Source organism: Ramularia collo-cygni, assembly GCF_900074925.1.
Source record: "Ramularia collo-cygni strain URUG2 genome assembly, contig: RCC_scaffold01, whole genome shotgun sequence".
NCBI lineage: Eukaryota > Fungi > Ascomycota > Dothideomycetes > Mycosphaerellales > Mycosphaerellaceae > Ramularia > Ramularia collo-cygni.
Genome location: NW_019716255.1, coordinates 2,187,970 through 2,210,042, shown reverse-complemented (window position 1 = coordinate 2,210,042; position 22,073 = coordinate 2,187,970). Strand labels below are relative to the sequence as shown.

Sequence of the window (22,073 nt, the reverse complement as noted above, 5' to 3'; positions counted from 1 at the left end):
AGCATAAAACTTCGAATTCCTCCGCCCTCCATCCTGCTTCCTTTTCCTTTTTTATCAACGGTTGCAAAGTCGAAAGAAGGCCGCAAGGCTCGACTTCGTACACTTTGTGTTGCGACAACTGACACCCAACGGCCCAACTTTACATTGTGGTGGTGACCTGGACGGTGGTACAGAAGATTGACATACTGGCCTTCTCATTGGACATTGGGGCGATCTTTGAACATGATCGTATGCCCGGTGCGGTGAACCTTCGTAGCTGGCGGGGAGTAAGATGAATACTGTATGGCTACATAGTACTTTCATGAGTGTTGTTGGTTTCATACCAGCTGCTTGAGATGGTGCCTCGATTGCCTTGCTCCGTGATGTTCGCCATGTCGTTGTCGTCCATGTCCATCCACCTCGCCGTCGCATGTTTCCAGCAATGTTTGTTCGCCCGTCGCGTCGCCTTGATTTGTTTTGCGGCCTGTATCACGAGCTCTCCGCCGGGGCATGTTCCAAGCGGTGTTTGTTCGCCGTCGCGACGCCTCGATGTGTTTCGCGGCCTGTATCACGAGCTCTCCGCCGTCGCGAGAATGATCGCGACGGATCACTACTGTCTGTCTGCCATCGGCTCATGCATGCTCCTCCATGTCGATGGCCATGATCAACGTGCGGTGCCCGGGGTGGGTTTGTAGAGTGAAAAGGAAGCCCATCGCCATCACCATGCYCCTGAATCGCAGGCAGACCAGCAGATAGACCGTCGTTCTACATTTGTCTCCTCATCGTGACTGCCGGCTGCTCGAGGTTGGAGCAGTGGAGAGCGACGGATAGACATTGGGAACAACCGCAGCGAAAATCAAGCCGAGCATAGGTACATTGAGAGACGAGCAGTCACTCCTACCTTACTACATCCGCCTCATTGTGCCCGACTACGCCTTCCATCGGCAGGGATGAGTGAGATGACCATCTCCGGCGGGGGAACATGCGAGAAACAAGACGCGTCTTGGGAAACAAAAACCTCACTTTGTTTCGAACAGCGGCGACCGCGTTTCCTGCAACCTCGACCAGCCTCTGCCATCTGCTGACGGCGTGGCGACACCAAAGATCACACCGCAACATCACCACCTTGCCGCGGGCGGAGAACGCTCGACCGCCATCGAACTTAGCGACGCGACGAWGGCGAAGAAACATCCGCCGCAGCGCTGGTGAAGGTACAGGAAGAGCTGGCAGATCGTGAGCCACTACAAACACCAAGTCTGATTCCATGGCGGTCCTCGAGGCGCGTAGAGCCTTCACCAGCACGGCAGATACACAGGAACGCAATGAAGTTTGAAGCGCACACGTACAACGGCGGTTTGCGTCTTTCAGTGGCGAGCAACATGCCAGCAGAATGACAGACGCAATTTCATCTGACTCACAATACCAGACCTTTCAATTCCAAGCGATTTCATCGCCCATCCGTTTCGCGTATCTCCTTCAGCTCAGGGAGCCTGCTGTCTCCACCGATAATACAAACTACGATTCTCAAATGACGCTCTCGTCTCCTTGCAAGAGTCAATCGCCTGGAACAGGACGCCTTACAATTAACAGAGAATAAAGTACTCCAGGGTGTGAAGAGCTCGTTTCAACACCGGCCATCAGCCTGACCGCAGATTCAGGCCAGGGATCCCAGACGGAAACAGGCACGTATCAAGACCRAGAACTTTCTCTGGAGTGTGTGCGCTTTACGCATTGTGGTCATACATTCTGAAGAGCTATATCCAATCACCACTGCACAGCCGCCTCAGATCTTCGTGCTTTGCCCTGATCTCATCGCCACCGCACTGGGACTAAATGTCAATGAACTTCCAGAACAGCATCTGCTGCTTCCACACCACCGCATTGACAAGCATACAGTCTCCGTCTTTGTCTTTCTCGCGCCTCAACAGTCCAGCCATGCGAGTCAACTTGCTGTTGATCTGTAATAGTGCCAAAGGATGCAGCCGTTCGTGAGCAGCAGTATCACCTAGCACTTGGGCGACTATGTCTCTGTGGCTTGGATGAGACTCCGAGCGCTGGCTCAGCAGATCCAGGAAGTCGCTGCAGAAGTTGGCGAACGAGATGTAGTCCAAGCAGGTGTCGTCGTACAACTTGCTGAAGTCTTTCGAGAAGGACGCCGAATCAAACCGCGCTGCTGTCCTGGCAAAGACCACCTGGATATTGGATGCTGAAAGATCGTTCCCTTCACGCAGCCAATCTTCAAGGTGTGAGCGAGATTCGAGCGGATATTTGCCTTGGTCCACATGACTCGTTGCCTTGCCTGCGTGTACCGGGAAGCGTTCCAGAAAGAGGCGCTCTGCTCGCGCGCGACATTCAATCTCTGACTCCAGCTCAGCAGCCTCGTGTTCTTCGCGGGTGGAGAAGTTCGCCTCAGCAAGGAGTTTCGGAAAGTTCTGCAAGGCATCGAAACTCTCCCCGTGGGCCTCAAACGCCGTCTCCATATCGTTCCACTGGTTGATGTGGCTTTCGTCTTCGTCAGGATCCTCGGGGAAGAGGTCGAACACAACAGAGTTGACATATATATGAGACAGGAGGCCAACATCTCCTCGCGCGCTGCATCCAATCAGTCCCGCTCTGTGTTGATACAGCATCACCGCAAGGCTTTGGAGGCATGTTGAGATGGGGTACTTGTATGCCGACGCKCCCAGTATACCCAGGTTGAGACTCAGTTGGCGTGCAGTAACGATTGCTCCACGGATAGCTGCGTGTTCTTGCGCTATAGAATGATCGTTGTTGGTTCTGAGAGACGATTCCACGTCCGAGATGTGTGCCGATCGCGCAATCAGGAATGGTGAGTTCGGTTGGGCCAGCAGGTTCCTCATCGTGAAATACGGCTCCCACATCCAGATGAATGATGAGGGTACCCGATGGCTTTGCACGGCCGCCACAGCCGCCTTGTAAAACGCATCGAGATTGAGGWATTCCCGCAGCTGCTCACTGGTCCTGAAGGCGGGGAGTCTGAGGTTGAGAACATATGCTCGGAGCTCATCCAGCATGAGACTCTCCATCCTGCGACTGCGCGAAGACGGAGACGGCGCTGTGTCCTGTTCGTCCTCGGGCTCGACACCCATGAAACCTTCAAGCTTTTCCAGAACGGTGACATCCTCCACGTCACTCACTTTGGAGTACGCAGAATGCAGCCTGCTACCGAGTTCGTGAAGGTTTCGTACTCCTTCGTTCAAACAAATGACAACCTCATCAACAGTGCGATCTTCTGTCATGTCGAGCGCGAGAGAGTCCATGAGCTCCTGTCGGGCGTCGTTCAGCGGGTAGAAACACGACCAGCCAGCTTCGACGGTCACCACGTCCACCGTTGCGAGTGCGATGAAGCGATTTTTRTAGTTCTGAGTATCTGTGTCGCCTTCTGCTTGAACGTAGTTGGACTTGTTCGTGTGGCTGCTGTGTCGAGTCTTGGAAGCGTTGCTTGGCCGAGGAAAAGACAACCTCTCCATCCACTTCTTTCCCGTCAAAGTCTCAAAAAGTTCGATCAGCGTTTCGATGAATCGCTGGTGAGACGCGTTGCTTGCGGAATCGGAGTCTGGATCCGAGGTGTACCAACGCGCTTGGGCTTGTCGTCTTTTGATGGCGACTTCCAGGGAAGCAATAACTTCAGGAGGGAGAGCGGTGTTCAGCGCGCGAAGACATCGAGCAATGATCTTGAGTTCATGCGAGCAAGCTTTCGCATTCTCCCGAGTCAGTGGCTCTGCATCATTGGGTCGGCTGGCCATGGGCTCGTAGGTTTGTGCTACCTCTGTGCACAGCATCCAGTATACGAGTCTGCGAGTCGCAGCTTTGTATACCAGTCGATTCTGTTGCGCGTCGGCGGCGGACTCGATCTTGAGGATGGCCATGTTGATTGGGTACTGACCTGGTATATACAGGTGTTGTTTTGATGATGGATATTGCAAAAAGTTCGCCGCATGAATGTTGTTCATGTACTCGACGGAGGAAGAAAATAACAATGGATAAGAAAGCGGCCCGCATCTTGACCGAGGGCTGCCGCTTGATCATTCACTTGCCTACATTCCCTTGAGGCCGGCGGCCTACAGGTAATAGATTCAGCCGGCCGGTAAGATGGTGGAGACTGCCCGAGGGGTAGCATGCTGGACGCCGAAAGACTCAGCGCCTGTATCCATTTCGCTGGAGTTAGGCGTGATTGATCGATTACAAGAGGCTCCCAGAGAAACAGTGAGAGTCCCAACAACCGCTACTTGTGCGAACTCAGTCCATTATGCATAGGTTTGCTCCCCTCGGTGCTTGCTGATCGTGCTCTGATCATACTTGCGCTTTACTTTGTCACTGCCGCCTTCGCCTTTGTGCTGTCTCCAGCAGGACAGATTGCTGGTATAGGATGTACGCCAGAGCATCCATATTTACCCAGAGCCTTCTTTCGTACCGCCGTGCAAAGCTGTTTCCTCGGACAAATAACGCACCTGAGTCGCAAACAGACACTGTGCCTAAGGACCTAGGACCAGATGATTGCGAATTATATTGCCTACAGCATTCATGTTGGCAGGATGACGGCCAGATTTTGCAAAGAAAGGAGCGTGTTTTCATGATTCATCGCGAACTCAAATCTGGAAGTTGGGAGCGTTCGAGGATTTTCACGACGACAGCTTTTCAAAGTCCACAGTATGGTGCGATCTTGCACACCGAACCTTTCCAGATCTGTTCTTCAAAGAATAAAAGAACAAATTGCGCTTGACAACTCACATGCGAGCTCGTTAGTAACTCTGCCAAGCTGTGGATCGAAACATCCTTCGCGGCTTTTTAGCTTCCTTCCTTCCTGAGCTTCCATCCTTCTCGTCCTGCTTAGTCCCTTCCTTCGCGCGAGCTACTAGTGTGCTTTTGCCWCGAGTTCTGCATCCGGAGAGCTGCAGAAGTACCAAAGTCAATCACAATTCTTAGTTCTATGCCAATGATTCGCTGGCTGTGCTTTACAGACAACATCCCGCAAGTTAGTGAACTCGTTTTCCCGCTCACCAGTCCAATAATGAATGCTCCCAGATAGTGTAAGATGATCATGCGTCCTCATTCCTAAACTATAACGATTAATCGACGGTACCCTGACAATGCCAACGATGCGTGGTCTGCAAGCGATATTTAAGACATCAGCATGTTCCTTGTTTGAGTTCAGCACATCATCTTGTTGATAATTCCCGTCTTTTACTTCATCTTCAAAACAAGCCAAAAGAACTTCACCATGAAGCTATCAATCCCCATTCTTGCAGGCCTTGCCGGTCTCGCTTCAGCTGAATTCTATGTTGCTCGAATTCTCAACAACCCAAAGGCCATCTGTCTGCCTACAGGAACATGGTCAGTGGAGCGCTGAAAAGACCTTACGGATCGGTAATCTGACTCCCTGTAGCAACTCTCCCATGGGCACCAAAGATACTTACCTCATCGGTGCAGTTGACATGAAGAACTGCGACGCCATCGGCAACCGCACTCTTGAAAACGGCTTCTACGTTCGTCGTCAAAAACGTCGAATAATTCGTGCTCTGACATAATGCTTCCCAGGTCGATCCACTTTGTCCAGACAAGAAAGGCGATGGCGGCAAGCCATTCGACCTCACGGGCAATGTGTGCGGCAAACCCGACCGGACGAAATACTACTTCCGCGTCTCGCCGGCAGACAACCAGAAATTGGACGTCTCATTCGCATCCGATTTCAAGGATGTCGTTGCTTCTTGCAGTAAAGACCAAAAGTGTGGCAAGGAGAAGTTCTTGCATTGTGCGTACCTGGGGACTCAAATCAACGTCATCTACAATTACCGTTGCGAGCCTGTGAACAACTCTGGCTGTTAGGTCGGGGAATCGTTGGGAGCTGAGTGTTGATGATGCACACGAGGCAGTGTGTCAAGGCTCGTAGTTCTTTCTCTTTTGGGAAGATGATGCGATGTGCGGAACTTTGGAGTTTGGTTCAGCGGCAAGCGGAAGCGAAGCAGCATGTGAAAGCCAAGAGATTTTGTAGCATGTGGCATCCAAGTAACTGAAATCAACATTGATGTCCTTGTCCTTATGACCGCCCCCTATTCTGAGGCCCAAGAAAACCATGTTCAGCTTCGAACATAGGTTGCCAGTGTGCGAGGCGTGAAGTCGTAAGAACAGATTTGGCGTCTCAATGCCAATGCTGCAAGGAGAGGGTAGCAAAGCATTTCTTCTTCTGCAAGATGGAATTAGGAAGACATCGGACAAAAACCCAATCTGAATTCAAGGTGTATATCTCGAACATTCCAGCACATGTATCACCCGATGCAGTTGTTGGAGCCGCTGATATCTCCAAAGGTGCAGCAGAGGCGACATACGGCTTCCGTGGGCTCCGACAGTCTGTTACTGTGACTTTCAAGAGGTAGAAACGGATGTTTCGAACGGTCCGCCGGCTGACGGTGTTGACGAATACGCATATTCATGGTGGCCGTTGTCAATTGGAATGGGAGCGAAGGGAAGGGCAAAGGGAGTTTCACATGCAAAACAGCGAGCTCCGACATCGGCCACGTCGAGCCCCACATCCTCGAAGTCTGGGTACCGATCTTCACCTGCAGTGGCACATCATCGACCTCGACAGCTGATGGCCGCTTGCTCACCTTGGTTCTCGGCCTCAAGAGGTCATTGTCTTCTTGCAGCGCGCAGAACATTCGCATTCCCTACAGCATTTCCATGTGTTCCTCCAAAACAATGGCGGCGGTCCCTGCAAACCTCAGCGCCAACTACCAAAGCCCGCATTCCTGACTTCGCATTTGCATTCGAGTAAGAGGCCAACAAGACCCGCATGTTTTCCCGATGTATACTGATGGTCTTTGCTTAGCATCGACGGCGTCCTCCTCCGCTCTTCCGCCGCCCTCCCCGGCGCCACCAAAACCCTCCGCTATCTCCAATCTGAAGGCATTCCCTTCATCCTCCTCACCAATGGCGGCGGCAAGTCCGAAGCAGAGCGCGTGGCCGATCTTCAGGACAAACTCGACGTCCCGCTCTCGACTGACATGTTCATTCAATCACACACTCCGTTCGCCGACATGGACCACCATCATGGAAAGACGGTCCTCGTCTGCGGAGGAGACTAMGACAAATGCCATAAGGTCGCCGAAGGATATGGTTTTGAAAGTGTGGTAACGCCTGGAGATATCGTCACCGCATACCCGGATATCTGGCCATTCGCAAAGGTCTTCAAGGAGTACTATGCGGGGTTCGCCAAGAACTTGCCTGGACCGATTGCAACAAGCCTCGATGACTTGAAGGAGAGGCTGAAGATCGATGCCATCTTCGTATACAATGATCCTAGAGATTGGGGTTTGGATGCGACTATCATCTTGGACACATTACTTTCGCATCAGGGATACCTGGGGACCATGTCACCTAAGAACGGAGACCAGAGTCTGCCGAACAATGGGTACTTGCAGGATGGACAACCGCCGCTTTACTACAGTAATCCGGATCTTTGGTGGGCGGCTTCTTACCATCTTTCTCGACTTGGCCAGGGAGGTTTTGCGGCTGCCTTCGATGGTTTGTGGAAGGAGTCCACTGGTGGGGCAAAGCTTTTGGGAAAACAGTTCTTTGGCAAACCTCATCAGGGTACCTACGAGTTTGCTGAGCGCACTCTATTACGGCATCGCAAGGCGCTCTTTGGGCAAGTTGGACTGAACGATCCGTTGAAGAAGGTGTACATGGTCGGCGACAACCCAGAGAGCGATATCGCTGGCGCCAACAACTTCAAGTCGACCCATGGATGCAAGTGGACGAGCATCCTGCTCAAGACGGGTGTGTATCAAGAAGGAACAGAGCCAAGCCATAAGCCGGACGTTATCGTGCAAGGCGTGGCGGATGCCGTGCAGTGGGCTGTGGAGGATGCAAAGAAGGGCATGTAAAGGGAAGACTGAGAGGAACTGAATGAATAGACATGCTCGAAAACCTAGATACACGACCAGCCATGGTCTCCACAGATCTGCAACAAATTCCGGCCGATGTTTCWTTTAGCTATCGGAAGTTCAAGATCAATGATCCATGGCGCGTGAACGGGCTCATTCTCATGGTCCATGATTGCCGCATTGACTAGCAACGTTTCGGCACCATGTCGCAACGGGTGTTGAGCAGTGTGGCTCACATTGAGACAGGACCCCACCAAAGAAGGCTCCAAGGTCTGTCGATGATGTATGCTTCCTTCATCGTCGTAGTCCGGTAACGAGCCGCTCCAGGTGACTCGTTCCGCGCCGTACGCTTCATGGATGTGGCCAAAACAATGCAACCTTGGCCTCGCCCGCGCGATGGCGCGTTGTAAGCTGCGACAACCAAGATAGCCGCCATTCTTGACCTTGTCAAGATGTCCAAGTGGTGGTGTATGTGTCATGACTATGTCAACTTTTGGATAGTCCGGTATGGGAGTGGTAGCAATCGACTCGGCGTACTTTGTTGCCTTTTCTGGTGGGTTGAAACGATCTTGGTTGGACTCGTACCGGAATGCCATATGCGGGAAGGTGCCGTCCCCAGATGCTGGATAGTATGGCGATGCGTAGACGGTGAAGTTGGTCCCAGATCGTAGTTTGAAGCTGTGCATACCCTCGTGGAGAAACTCGACGCCGGCTTGGAGAGCCTTGCGTCCCTTCATGAGCTTCATGGCTGCGGCTGCAGTGTCRGTGCTATAGCTGGTCCCTTCAATTTCAGGCCCGCGTGCCCTCCAATACTCAGCATCGAGTGTGATGTCGTGATTCCCTCCAATCACAAGTTTCAATTCTGCATCGATGCTGCCGAGCAAAGCTAAGCTGCTCTCGTACTCAGCTATCCTTCCTCTATTCGTAAGATCTCCACAGTGAAGGAGAATGTCCACCTTAGGAAGCTTTCCAGGTAGGAACGTAGAGCCGTGTGTGTCTGAGATGACCATGATCTTGACAGATGCTGTTGTGGTATATACTGCCGGTTTTCCTTGCACCCGAGGAGATTCCATGTCATCCGACCCGTTTTCATCTCCGACCGAACTGGCTTTGACTGTGACTGGTGCTGCACAGGTATCCTCTGGAAGCGCACTTTCCTGAGGGGCGGGCGTAGTAGGAGGATGAGTCGGCGCCCTTGATACGGCGTCTTGATTCATCGAGGACATTTCTGTCTGTTAGGTCCAGGGAGCGGTTCGGCTGGTTATGACACTTGGTCGAAAAGATTTATCTTAATGCTCGTGCTGATAAGTGGCTGTGAGGTCCTATCTGTACGGTAAGTTCAGCACCCAAGCATGCGGTGTATGGCGATCCGTTGTCTCGTGATCGAAATTGCAAAGGAAAGCAAGTTCCAGCAAGGGTTAAATTTTAGCATCTGGAAGGTGAATAAGTTTTTCGCGGGCTCGTGTGGTACCGGCCGCTGACTTACGTGCCCTCTTCCAGTCTTCTTCTCTTGCGCTTCCGAACTCGATGCGGCCCTGTAGCAGTCAAGAGGCAACATTAGAACAGACCTTGAGTCTAACCGGGATGGACCTCTCAACACAGAAAGCACACATTACAACACACCTATTTACATCGCAAAATAACTGGTGAGACTCTTCCCATAGTCCGGATATCACCATCGGAACTTGCTCATCCCTGATTGCCAGGCTGTGAAGCCGCATACTCCCTGAATGATCAAGAGAATAAAAAGAAACGCCTCTCTTGCGCCTTCGCTCAAATAGAAAAGTTTTCAGCAGTAGATGCCTGTCTGAGCCTCACTCAATTGAGCTTCTCTCCGCCACCGCCGCCGGCACCGAGCCGGGGCGTACTGTTCAACCTCCCGACTGCAGGCCTTCCATTCCCACCTCCATTCGCTGTATTTGGAGGCCCGTGCACCGCACCGCCGTTCAACTGCTTCATCTCCACGCCCTCCTTCTTCTCTCCCTCTCCATCTCTCACAGGCGAGCCATTCCCGACCGTAAATCGTTGTTTCAGTCCCTCAACTCGACTCTTCTGCTCCACAGCCTCCCGCTTCTCTTCCCTTCGTCGGTCCTTCTTCCGCTGGCCATGTCCTAGACGAACGTCGCCTTCTAGATACCTCCTCTTGAAGGACAGGTAGCTCGGTCCTCGAGGCCGCAGAAGCACAGCGGTCCAGTTCTTCCACCTAGATCCCAGTGAGAAAGGTCGATGGCGGTCCACTGGCAAGAACTTGTGTCCGTTGAGATACTCCCTGGTCGTCTCTCCTCTCCCCACCAGGAAGAGATGGTAAACGCAGAGACTTCCAGGATAAGGCAGCGCGAATAAAGCATAGATCATCATCGCAAATGCCACCTTTTCTTGCGTTCGTCCTGTCAAAGCATTCCCAAATCCGATGTCATTCGCGCTGGCGTAGTGTTGTACATGCACTGCACTGAAGGCGATGAGAAGGAGTGCCATGATGGATCCCATTCCGACGAAGGCGAAAAAGTAACGGTAGTTCCTCCTCCCAACACAGTTGTTCAACCAAACGCAGTGGTGATCTTGCGTTTCCATACAAGCGTCGCAAATCCGACAGTGGTGGGTCCTTGGAGGACGCCAGATCTGACAGGTCTTGCAGTATTTAGTAGGGACTTCCATCGCTGTGGTGTGCTGGCCTTGTTCTGCGCTGCTTTCCAGATTCTTCTGCTGGGACGGGAAGGTCTTGACCATGACCCATTCTGTAGATGGCGGTCCAATTGCAAGCGGGTCCCTATCAGATTCGAGTTCAGGGTGAGGGTGGAGATTCCGCGGGAGAATTCCGGGATCGGAAAATGCGGCGTGCAAGAAGGATGACAGGGTTAGAAGAAAGACGTAGGCGAAGATGATCGGTAGTGCTGGAGAGACATTCCGCCAAAGATACGGCGCGGAAAAGATGGCAAAGAGGGCGGCGGGGAAAACGGCCAAAATGAAGGTGAGGATGTTGAGTGGTTTGGCACGGGTGTTCATACATCGTCCCAGAAAGAAGAAGAGCATGTTTCCACCAAAGTACTCATAATTCCTCCCCATCATCTTTGGAGGAGTGTCGTACGGTCGCTTTTCCTGTGTTGTAGATTCCGAATCCGGATGGGAGTCCAGATGTGGTGAGTGGTGAACCTCTAGCCGACTTGAATGTCGGGATCCCACCGCCAATCCCAATCCCAATCTCTTCTTCTGTGCCGCCTTCTCGTCCTGTTCCCGTTGTCGAGGAGTCCGTAGATCCAAAGCGGCGGTACTGTCCATGCTCCCTCCGATCGGCGCTCCACCCGCACTGGTCGCGACCGAGTATCCACCCCGACTTACGGGCAGAGGAGGCGGCGCGTCTTCCTCCACCCTGCCCACCGCACGCATTGTATGCACCGAAGCGTCGCTGTTCCGATGACTTCGCATCCTGCCTTTCTTCACTCCGTCCTGGCGATCCTCGGTGATCGGCTGCACGACCGTCTGCCCTCGTTGCGCCTGCAATTTCTGCGAGCTCATAGGCCGGAAGAAGGTGGTGTTTGCCATGGGCACATGTGTCGAGTTGGTGGCAGACTCTGGTCGTGAGGAGCGCGGTCGTGCGCCGCCGAATGCAGCATATCCTCTGCGTGAACCGCGCGCGCCATCCGTCTGTCGTGAAGGAGGGAGACCCGGTTCGCCGACAGGTCCCGCGCTCGGGGCGACCGAGGTGGCATTTCCATTTGTGGAGTGGAGGTCCGTGTCGTTGGAAGAAGCAGTTGGCGGTCGGTCATCGTTGCTGGTGGTGGCGCTCAAAAGGGTGGACATGATTTAACGGGGGAATGCCCGTTGCGCTGGAATGAGAGAAGTTGGTCCCGTCGGCGGAGTGCTGTCGTCACTCCAGTCCGCATGCTAGATTTCCTTCTCGAGCCAGCAACTCTTGACCTGGATGCGTGAGTGAATGAAGGATGTCCTCTGTGACTCCCCCGCGCGTTCACTTGGAGATGTGTAGGAACGGCATGCTTTCAGGAGTGCATGGACCCGACACATCAGAGAGCAGATCTTCGCCCAACCCGATATAGCCCTTCWTCTCACAATCTCCCTTATCGATCGCGCATATTGAATCACGTTTGGCGGGATCACATCAAATATTGACACGGCAAGTCCCGCCTAAGTTCCGAGCTCCGTCATCCTCGACCTCACTTGTCACACGTCAAAGCATTGGAGCTCGTCACTACTCAACACCCCACGACCGCCCACAATGTCTATGATCGCCCGCCGTACCGCCCTCCAGGCCACCCGCCTTCCTTTCCGGCAATTCGCTACTCCAGCCCGTCGCACATACGCCGAGGCCTCTGCCAACGAAACGGCCGAGAAGAAGGATGTTTTGAAAAAGGGCGCAAAGAAAGATCCTGAGCTTTACGTATGTTGCCCTGCATGCTCCCGCACCTGTCTATACTCTCTGACCCGCGGACGTTCATTCAGATCCTCCTAACAATCATGACCGGAGCCTTTGCCCTCGCTGGCTGGCATTTCTCCCGCAACCCTACTTCCTCGTCCTCGGAGAACCTTGTCGCCCGCGTCGAGCACTCCGAGCCGTGGAAGACTGGTGGTGAGGCGAGATATCAGTACCACCCAGGTGGTGACCCAAGCAAGGGAAAGAGGGACGCACCCAGTGCTTTGAACGAGGTCATTATTCCTGCGGTTAACTTACCAAAGGTGTGTACAGACACGATAGGCACCAACGAACTGTGGAAGGAGTCAGAAGTCGGGTGCTAATGAGATATCCAGGAATTCCACGAGAAGTACAACAAGTGGGGCAAAGAGGGATTCTAGGTGGAAGATGAGGGCGGAGGAAGGAAGAGTGGAGCTGTTACATGGAATCGAGGAGCAAAGGACGCGATGTATTTTGCAGTATAGGCGTCTTGCCGGCCGAACCAGGTGCTGTTTGGAAGCAATCTCATTTGTCTGTATACATCCTCCCACCTTGATCAAGTTCGTCCGGTCTGTGGAATCTGAAGTCTTGGGATAGTCTGTGGCTTTACCTAGAGCTCCGGCGAAGCTGTCATCTCGAGGCGGAACTCCTTTAGGAAGGCCTGATATGGACGTTGAGCTGAGCGAAGAGAGAGTATGACCAGCTCAAACCTCACTCGTTGCTGATCTTATTATTCAACTCGAGGTGAGTGAAGCAGCCAGAGTGGAGCTCATGCACGACATTGAACCTTATTACCGTGGCACTATACCTTTGCCTCCTGTCCCTGAGCTTTTTCTCCGCTTCATCTTCCAAACACACTGCATTTCCCCGAACAAGCTCATTGCATCCTCCGCCGAACACAACAACTCGTGGAGCCACAGATACCACACTTTGTTTTTCGTCGAGCTGGCAGCACTGAGCAGCACGCAATCTCACCTAGACAACAAGTGAAGGCAAGTGGCTTCAGTCGCCGCAGCGTTCGCCTGCAAACAAGGCCTCCATCGACCAGAAGCAAGGTTAGCAAACCTTCGACAACCCACTTTTCACCTCCAGCCAGACTATCATCATGGTCCAGCCCGCGCCCGGCGGCGGGCCTCGCGCTTCTGCCTCAAATAAGAAGCGCAAGGCGGAGATGGAGGAAGAGGTTCTCCAAATAGAAGGCGCTTCTGATGTCCAGGAGGGCCGGAAGCGCATTCGGTCAGTTTCAACAGCCTGGCCTTACGAATCCGATGCTAAGATCTACAGCTTGGACTATGGCAAGACCATCGAAGTGACAGTGTTTAGAAACAAGCAAGGAATCAGCCCGGTTGTCAAAGAGGTATTCCGAGTCGATGAAGCCCTGCTCTTTCGAGGGTCGCCCTACATTCGGCGGCGAATTACCATCCAAGGAGACAAGACCAACTACGAGATTTTTGACGGGGACCCAGCCGACTTCAAGTTTTATTTGAACTGGATCTACGGCAAAGCCCTTTCTGTGGTACCTGTCGAAGATGGAGGAGGTAGTCTGTTCAGAGAGCAACGTAGCAGGCTCGGCCAAGACGATCAGCCCGACGCTGGTGTCTCCAGCCTCTGCGATTTGCTACGTTTTGCATTCTTAGCTATTCGGGATTTCGGTTTCATTTTTCAGGTGCTGCGTGTGCTCGGGGAACGTGCCTTGACTGCTCTCCCAGGATCTGTCTCGATCAGTGTTGCCGATGGTGTGTTCATTTGGGGCTTGCGACATCGTCCAGGGGCACGCTTCATTCGGAGACGCATCCCTGAATGGATGGCTCCAGGCCTGACACGAGAAGAAATTGAGCAGTCAGGTCAGTTTCTGAAAAGCGACTTGCTCAAAGCTTTGCGTGAGCTTCTACCCCATACGAAGCTCACAATTCGGATCGGGGCGGGCGAGAACGCACAGACGTTGACTGTGGATCGAAGTCTTGCTATCAGACGCTCTACACTACTTTCCACGGTGCTCAAGGCAGGAGGTAGCATGCCATCTGAATTGCCGCCCGCGCAAATAACCTTGGATGAGTCTGGCACTGCAACTCTTTCTGGTGAGTACAGTGCAAATCTTCTAAGAGACTGGGCGGAAACTTTGACGGAAGAGGGAAAAGAGCTGAAATCCCTTCTCTCACGTTATAACAACCTCAAGATCGACCAAGTTCAAGCCGATGAATGCAAACGTGCGCTTTGCGCCCTGTGGATTCTTGCAGAAGCGCTTGGTGATCGCATGCTACAGAAGACGATCATCACCGCTCTTCTCACAGATTCCAACGGCGAGATTCTGAGAACTCGATGGGTTACACCTGAGATAATCGCCATGGTTTATGAAAGGCTTCCCTCAAGCAGTGGCCTACGGCGCCTCATCGTGAGCATAATCTCTTCCAGCATTGTCAGACAGGGCATGAAGAGCAACACCCCGGCAATACCAACCGCACTGCTTATGGAAATCCTTATCAAGACACGAGAGATCAGTGGCATTGACAAAGGCCACAAGCACCTGAAGCTCGCTACCTACCGATGCCGATCAGTTTTGTAAGCGCTCTTGAAGTGTCAATCCGGAAATTGGAATCAATCGTCAGCATCAACAAAGACGGTGTACACCATGGTGGCCACATCCTAAGGATGTCTAGAGGCAAGCCTTAATACTCAGGGCAAAAGCRAACGTGCTCAAATTTTCCGATTCGGGCAACATGAGCCACGGTGGATTGAAAGGATCAACGCAGACGGTTCTAGCTGCTCTGGTGTTGGAGCTTTCACCAGGACGCTGTGAATCAAAGAGACGAAGAAGGAGCCTCAGCTACCACGGCAGAGCGATTTCTATGACTACTGCAAGCATACTTTAGTTGACCAGTCTGCAGCCAGACCCTTGAAATGGAAAGACCGTACCTGAATTTAACTACGAAGGGCTCATTGCTCTTCACCKAGACACAAGCGATAGCAGATAGCCAATTTCCTCCAAGCCCGCCAAGTGCTTATGTCCGCTCCATCTCTCACATGCACAATTTCAGCATACAACCTCGGTGACTTCTCAGTCCAACGACTCACCATGACCTTCTTCTTCCTCCTCAGTATCACCAACGACGTCCGGGCGATATGGTTTAAAAGCATCGCTGCTCTGATCGGAACGAAGATTGATTCAACTTCAGTTCTGCAGCGCTGGGTGGTGGATATGATTTCTGCAGGCCGCTTTTGGCACTTATTTGGGGTCCTAAGCTGCGTGATTTCGACAAGTACTGCGCGCCGAGATATATCGATTAGTAGCGTGAATGGCCGGAATGCTTCAATATCTTTACATGAGAGGGTACGCGCTTTCTCCTGTGGATTGGGGCACGAGGCAGCTCTCCAGAGGGTCCTCAATGGAAACCAGCAGACAGATGAAGACCATCCAGAATGAGGTGGGCGATCTCGTAAATCGTATCTCGGAACCCCAGCGAGGATGAGAGCGGTCGCTATGGGACATTCTCCCTCGAGGCAAGACACCCTCAGTCCCTCTCATACTGCCTTTTCTCTGCACGGTCGACGATCCTAGACCTGCTAGACCCTTTGCTACTAGCGAAGTATACCGGAGAGAGCAGTTGAGAGCGCTGCTGTCATTGGTGTATTTCCATATCGACAGCTCTGGCGAGCATGTAGCATTTACGAAAGCTGCTAGCTATAGCAGCATATGGGAATTGTCCATTTCCCCAGTAAACTCATCCGGCAATATCATTCAACGTGGAAACCTTGCACGCTCACGTGGCCAAGTCAACATGATCGCCCTCTTCATACTCGGCAAATCCCCAGTCTGTACGTGCGCGCAAATCCTCCGTTCCATCCTCATCATCGATGTCGACATCCCCCCATTTCTTCTCCGCATCCATCGGGATTTCCTGTCCGACACGACTATCAAACCTCCGCCTCTCCTTCTCCGCCTTGAAGAATGCATCGAACTTTACCTTCAACTCGGCAGCTCTCGCAGCGCGAAGAGCGCGTTGAAGGCCGGCCAGGCGTACCTGTAGATTCTCCTCCTTCACAGAGGTTTCAATGCCAGGACTCTCGCTCTGGAAGATCTCGTGGTCCTGAACAGTCGCAAAGGCGTTCTGTAGCTCAAGCATGCAGAACTCCATTGGTTCGTAGCACGATCCGCAGTGACATTCCGATCCATGAAGATGTTGAGTAAGTAGGAGACGTGCAATAGCTTCCGTTTCAAGAAGCTGCCAGTGTCTTAAAGTGTTGTGGGGCGCTTTCGCCGTACTCTGAAGCTCGCTGACGATGAGTTTGGCCATCTTCTTCGGGAGAGATCCAGTGACCTCTACTTTCTTGACACCGCGTAGGCGACGCAGTGGGTACAGCATGTAGCCAATCTCCCAATCCTCCGGCAAGTCGTTCTGGTGCTCGGAGGTGACAACCTTGAATTCGATCTTGATCTTCTTCAGTTCGTGGCCATCCATGAGGAAGGATGATAGCGAGAGCAGACACCTGTTGATGAAGTCCCAGCTATGGCTCCCGTGCAGCCAATTGCGACCGACGTCCATGCAAATGAATTTGACTTCAATTTCTAGTTGTTGGATGCGCTTGAAGACCTCGGGGTATGCATTGATCGCCTCTGGAATGCGGCTAAACTTGTTGTGCAGGCAGGTGATTGGGAAGTTCTCGTCATGYACGCGTATGCTTTTCTTGACTGAGGCGCTTGTGGTGTGGTCCTGGGTGATTTTGACCTGGAAGACATTGTCGCCGTACAAAATACCTTTGCCCTCCCGATTAACCTGGCCGGAGGTTCTGAGGATTGCGGGAAAGCATGTCGTTTCTGTGCGGGCTCCCGCTCGTGGAAAGATGAGCAAGTCATGGTAGACGTGGTTTCGCATCTCGGCGGACAGATCCAGGAATCGGAAGCTAGGCTTCTCATCCGCAGCACGGAGGATGYGATAGTAGAGATGCTTGTGTGTGAGGCCGCCCGGCTGCGGGTCTACCAGGTGGCGATCGTGAACAAACCGAAGGAGCTCATAGACTGTAGAGCGATCATAGATTGTTGCCGGCGTGAGCGGGCTCTCTGAGTTCGACCGGAGAGGAAACGGGAACTCGGAGCGGTATTCCGTGCAACTCTCACACTCGCAGGATTCGGAGCAGGCCCATGGGTCAGGGACGTGGCAGTCGTACTCCCAGCAGTTGCAAAATTGACATTTGCTGTCGTTTGGCTCTTCCTTGCCTACAAGCAAAGGGCACAAGAGTCAGCAGTGTCTCGGTCATCTAGGGCGGGCAGAAAATCCTTCGCTACACTCACAGTAGTGGCAGAGATCTTCCCCATCGTAGAGGTCGTCCGAGAAGTCGAGAAACTCTTCAGAGTCATAGAGTTGGGGGTCACAGGAGTCATAGTCGTCCGACATCTTGAGTTTTACTTTGAATTACCGGGTTTGGGGAGGAGAGTGATTGGGAGCTGTGGTCAGGCGCGCCGCAGATTCAATGAGCGGGTATTGTAAGTGCACGACGAAGTGGAGGTAGGTCCGGAGGGAAGTTCAGTTGAGACGGGAACGTCGCGTCGGGCGCGCTAAGGTTAGAAGAAGATTACGGAAGGCGCGGGCGAAGGAAGGAGTGCTCGCAGAAAGGAAGGAGCAGGGTAACCAAGGAAACCGCATGAACCTCAAGTCCTCCCGCCAATGGAACCTTTTCTAAAGACCCTTCGCAGCATGGCGGTCATGGCGACCGGGAAAACTCTCTCCACTTCTGCGGGATACGAGGGGAACCAAAAGTCGGATGTACGGACCAGACAACCTCCATCCCCGACCTTCATGAAAATTGGTATGATAATTCGAGCTCAAGCGTAGGTATGTGATGTGTCATACAAAACTTCTGCATCGGTATTATCAGAGGTTGGAGGGCATACTGTACAGAGCGACAACTTCAGATCGAAACGAAGAAGCATCAAATGATCAATCCCAACTATAGTGAATGTCAGCATACGTCGGATGCGGTCCTCGCATTGGAGACTTACCCAGTATCCTTCTGCCGTACGATACCACCCCTATCACCCGTCTGCTTTCCCGTCTTCCCACCTTCTACCACCAGCCGATCGAGTTGGAAGAATTGGCTGACCACCGTTTGTCTCTGCAACATGAACCCAGTCAGCATACCATTCCGGCAATCTCGTCTGCCTCAAATGAACAGTTTCTGTCCATCTCTTCCGCATCATCAACGCACCTTCAACACCTGCAGCTCCTTCAATCCATGCTGGGTCAACTCTTGTATCCTTCGCGCATCACTCTCCGTGCTGTGTTCCCGAAACGCATCTCTCGTCCGTCGCTTGGCGTACTCTCTGAAGTTGTATGCGGCGAATTGATTCGATTGACGGAGGAGGGAGCGGTATAGTGACCGCACCTCGACGGCAGTGGTGCTGGCCATTCTTGTTGCAATCTTTTGAATGATGAGCTTCAGAAGATGTCCTGTCGATACGACTATTGGGTGGCGGAGCGATCACGGTCGACGAACAAAACAGATGATGACGGAGCGAATCTCGAAGCAGCGGCTACTCCCGTGTGCGGAGGTGAGGCCGGCGAAGCGAGAAGCGACCTCACGCGTCGAGGCCGCCGTCTCCCGCGCGACTTATTCACTCACGGACATCTATTCGCATTCATCAGATTGCATTGGTCTCCATATATGCATCACTAGACTGCATGAATACCCAGCCACAGGACGCTAATTGTATGCTCACACAGCAGTGAAACCCACTCGATAATTCGCAAYACCATTTGCGCGTCACTCCGCAACCCAGCATACATCTCAATCATGGCGCCGGTACGTTTAAAGCTTCCATCTCCATCAAAAAACAAATCGGATTCTTTCGCCCGATTTTCTGAGGCATATCCAATGGTTCCATACCCATTATCTTGGTAGCTCAAATTATGACATTACACTCGCACGACACTTCGAAACCTCCCGCCAAGTTTCGCTGTATCACAAGATTCACTACCTCAACATTCGCCCCCATTGCCGAACCATCCGCTCACATGTCTTCTTCCGAACAGTACCGACCTCCAGGCCGCAGCAACCGCTCTGGTCGATCCAATGCCGACAACGATGTCTTTGAAGGCCTCCCAGTTAAGCAATGGAGTCAATCACTCTCGCGAGTCTCACTTGCGCCGCCGGTCATGGAGGTTCAAAATCGTGCAGACGACAAATGGGCAGACCCTCCGATGCCAAGGGACTATCAAATGCTGCAACCCTTTACCCAACATCTTCTCCGTCTTGCTAGATCCGGCAGAGTCGGAACCAAGCGTAAGCAGGACCACGATACCGCAGACGACGACAAACCTGAAGAGGAACAACCTGAGGAGCCCAGCAAAGATGTTAGCATGGAAGATCGCGGTTACATCGCGAAGAAGTGGAAGCCCGTCCCTGAGCATCAGCTGGAACCGGAGCACAAGCACTTTGAGTTTCTTGCCAAACGACGAAAAGGCTTGCCAAGTCTGTACGGACCTGATCAACAATCCGGTGCTCCTGTAGTGATGCGCAAGACCAAAGTCCAGAAAGCAGATGCAAATGGCGAAGTTGCAGTGTATGAAGTTCTTGTGCCAGAAGGACAGACCATGGAGGGTGAAGTCACAGAATCTACCGAGCTCGCAGATGTCAAGCCTGTTGTGGCTGCGCCTGGCACGGTCATCGAGGGTGTCGGTATTGCGAACGAGGAAGGTGTCGTGGTTGCTGAGCACCTCAAACCTTCTGCTCCACGTCGGAACAGGCCTCCGCCGAAGAAGAAGGGCGGTCCCGGCCGTGGCAAGAAACGAGTCACCTTCACCAATCCGGATGGCTCTACATACACGACTGTGGTTCCCAATGCCACCAAGATTGTACCGCAGCCTGGGCAGACGGTCAAGCATGTTGCCAAGGGTGAAGAAGCTGGAGCGGATGTTACTGCGGAACAAGCGGCTGCAGCTGCTCCTGAAGATGGTGTTGAGGGCGGCGAGGACGACAACGACGATGGCGAAGACGGATCAGGTAGTGAAGAGGGCGATGATGACGACGATGATGACAGGGAAGACGGCGACCTCTCGGATAACGAGGACGCAGCGAATGGGGATGAAACGTCCGCAGCTCCTGCACAAAGCAACATCATCGCCAACGACAGCAATGCGACAGAAATCAAAGATGTAGCTATGGCTGATGCAGCTATGGCTGCTGAAGCTCCCGATGCCAATATTTCTCAGGGCATCGATACCAATACGTCCGAGCACATGGAAGATGTTCAGCATGACAAGGAGGATGCACTGGTAGAAGCAATGGATGCAGAGGTGGCCAAGGTCGAGGAAGCCTTGCAGGAGTCTCAGCCAGAGAGACCGGATGACGAGGAGCCGCTAGAGACGCCAATTGCACCAGAACGTGCGTCAGCACCTCGCGATCTCTCGAGCTCACCAGATCGGCCGCTTGCGAAGTCGAGCAGCAGATCTGGATCAAACGTCGAGCTACCACCAGTCYCTTTGAACGATGATGCACCACCGACTGAAGAAATTGCCGCTCCAACTATCGGTAGCTCAGCTTCTCTTGCAAACGATGAGGCACATGAACCTGCGCCTGGTGCTACCGACCAAGCTCCTCCCAAAGATGAAACCACAGCGCGGGACGGCATTTCAGAGTCCAGCAAGCTTGTTGTTGAGGAGCCTTCCACTGAAGAGGATGCCGACAAAGCCGATGATGCCGGCGATGATGATCTCCTTGGCAACCTCGAAAGACATCTCGGTGATGGCTAGGAAGCCTCGAGACGATGTTGGAAAGAGATGGCGTTGGGAATCGAAGCCTCATTTTTCTGGAGCAGCGGCGAGAGTTCGAGCACGTCTTAGCGTAGGATGTGTCGATGAAATCGGGTAACAACGGTCACCCGTGTGTAGCTCCCAGGAACTCTGCTGCGAGAGGTCTTATGTATGTATGTATCAGTACTATCGACATATCCGCTTCTTGGCTTGCTCAGATGTCTCGCTGTTGTGACCCGTTCCTACCAGAAGAAATGGAATTATGTACGTCGTATCTATCTCTGCCTCCTTCTCGTACCCTACTGCGCGGGGGAGCTTAGGGTTAGGGTTTGGGTAGGACTATAGGCTTGTGGTCTTTGTACCTGGTATGGTGCTAGATGTATGTCTTAATAATATGCAGTGTCAGTTTGGAATCACGACATCATGTTTTGTAGATGCAGTAGGTCCGGCCCTTTTTTCCACTGAACGCCTATGAAGAAGGCTCTCCAGTGATTCACTCACTCATCCCAATCAGCTAATGTTCGCCTTACTCTCTGCTTTCCGAAATCTTTCCATGTGTCGGTTCAATGCGGAGGACATACGCAAGTCAAAGCATCAGGAAGGCATATTTGACTAAGATCTTTGCTTACGATGAATCGTCTGATATAATCTGGTTTCGATCCTGCGCGTATTGGCTTATATGTTCATGCTACTCTACCTAATGCAGCCCGGAATTTGCCCTTCGCTGCCAACGCGATCTCCTCTAGATCAACACTCCAAAATTCTTGCGGAAAACTGGGCTCTCGATCTTCTGTCTGATACTTTTGGTGGTAAGCTTGAGATGGCAATTCGCCGTCTGCCATTTCATTGTAGTGGACCGCAAAATCTTCAACTAAATTGTCTTCCCGTCACCCCGTACTTCCAAATAATACGGTGCTTTGCAATGCCATTCGATAGTAGGAATCGCCAGGTCTCACCCCAGTCCTGGTCGAATCCACACATTGTATCCATGGCTCTGAAATTTAAACACGAGGCCGTCACGACCAACCCAAGAGTGGAGTC

General features: G+C 52.6%; 10 protein-coding genes; 5 read left to right on the top strand and 5 right to left on the bottom strand.

The window, feature by feature from the left end:
• Positions 1–1,808: 1,808 nt before the first annotated feature.
• RCC_00783 (uncharacterized protein) lies at positions 1,809–3,869 on the bottom strand (the record flags this gene model as incomplete). The annotated part of the gene is made up of 1 exon (XM_023765970.1): positions 1,809–3,869. One exon carries the CDS (start codon positions 3,867–3,869, stop codon positions 1,809–1,811), a length of 2,061 nt encoding a protein of 686 aa, XP_023621738.1.
• Positions 3,870–5,221: 1,352 nt separating this feature from the next.
• RCC_12061 (uncharacterized protein) lies at positions 5,222–5,826 on the top strand (the record flags this gene model as incomplete). XM_023765969.1 has 3 exons in its annotated part: positions 5,222–5,334; positions 5,387–5,486; positions 5,539–5,826. 3 exons carry the CDS (start codon positions 5,222–5,224, stop codon positions 5,824–5,826), a joined length of 501 nt encoding a protein of 166 aa, XP_023621737.1.
• A 763-nt stretch (positions 5,827–6,589) lies between these two features.
• RCC_12060 (related to cat eye syndrome critical region protein 5 precursor) lies at positions 6,590–7,883 on the top strand (the record flags this gene model as incomplete). XM_023765968.1 has 2 exons in its annotated part: positions 6,590–6,768; positions 6,827–7,883. The coding sequence occupies 2 exons, from the start codon at positions 6,590–6,592 to the stop codon at positions 7,881–7,883; spliced, it is 1,236 nt and encodes a 411-aa protein (XP_023621736.1).
• A 44-nt stretch (positions 7,884–7,927) lies between these two features.
• RCC_00781 (uncharacterized protein) lies at positions 7,928–8,629 on the bottom strand (the record flags this gene model as incomplete). The annotated part of the gene is made up of 1 exon (XM_023765967.1): positions 7,928–8,629. One exon carries the CDS (start codon positions 8,627–8,629, stop codon positions 7,928–7,930), a length of 702 nt encoding a protein of 233 aa, XP_023621735.1.
• A 1,072-nt stretch (positions 8,630–9,701) lies between these two features.
• On the bottom strand, positions 9,702–11,681 carry RCC_00780 (related to Palmitoyltransferase erf2; the record flags this gene model as incomplete). Its single annotated transcript, XM_023765966.1, has 1 exon — positions 9,702–11,681. The coding sequence occupies one exon, from the start codon at positions 11,679–11,681 to the stop codon at positions 9,702–9,704; it is 1,980 nt and encodes a 659-aa protein (XP_023621734.1).
• Positions 11,682–12,114: 433 nt separating this feature from the next.
• Positions 12,115–12,689, top strand: RCC_00779 (uncharacterized protein; the record flags this gene model as incomplete). XM_023765965.1 has 3 exons in its annotated part: positions 12,115–12,276; positions 12,339–12,572; positions 12,645–12,689. 3 exons carry the CDS (start codon positions 12,115–12,117, stop codon positions 12,687–12,689), a joined length of 441 nt encoding a protein of 146 aa, XP_023621733.1.
• A 704-nt stretch (positions 12,690–13,393) lies between these two features.
• Positions 13,394–14,851, top strand: RCC_00778 (uncharacterized protein; the record flags this gene model as incomplete). The annotated part of the gene is made up of 1 exon (XM_023765964.1): positions 13,394–14,851. The coding sequence occupies one exon, from the start codon at positions 13,394–13,396 to the stop codon at positions 14,849–14,851; it is 1,458 nt and encodes a 485-aa protein (XP_023621732.1).
• A 1,195-nt stretch (positions 14,852–16,046) lies between these two features.
• RCC_00777 (uncharacterized protein) lies at positions 16,047–17,678 on the bottom strand (the record flags this gene model as incomplete). XM_023765963.1 has 2 exons in its annotated part: positions 16,047–17,500; positions 17,576–17,678. 2 exons carry the CDS (start codon positions 17,676–17,678, stop codon positions 16,047–16,049), a joined length of 1,557 nt encoding a protein of 518 aa, XP_023621731.1.
• Positions 17,679–18,221: 543 nt separating this feature from the next.
• On the bottom strand, positions 18,222–18,690 carry RCC_00776 (probable ISD11 Iron-Sulfur protein biogenesis, Desulfurase-interacting protein; the record flags this gene model as incomplete). XM_023765962.1 has 3 exons in its annotated part: positions 18,222–18,231; positions 18,284–18,396; positions 18,490–18,690. 3 exons carry the CDS (start codon positions 18,688–18,690, stop codon positions 18,222–18,224), a joined length of 324 nt encoding a protein of 107 aa, XP_023621730.1.
• A 384-nt stretch (positions 18,691–19,074) lies between these two features.
• RCC_12252 (uncharacterized protein) lies at positions 19,075–21,032 on the top strand (the record flags this gene model as incomplete). XM_023765961.1 has 2 exons in its annotated part: positions 19,075–19,083; positions 19,314–21,032. 2 exons carry the CDS (start codon positions 19,075–19,077, stop codon positions 21,030–21,032), a joined length of 1,728 nt encoding a protein of 575 aa, XP_023621729.1.
• Between the last annotated feature and the right edge of the window lie 1,041 nt (positions 21,033–22,073).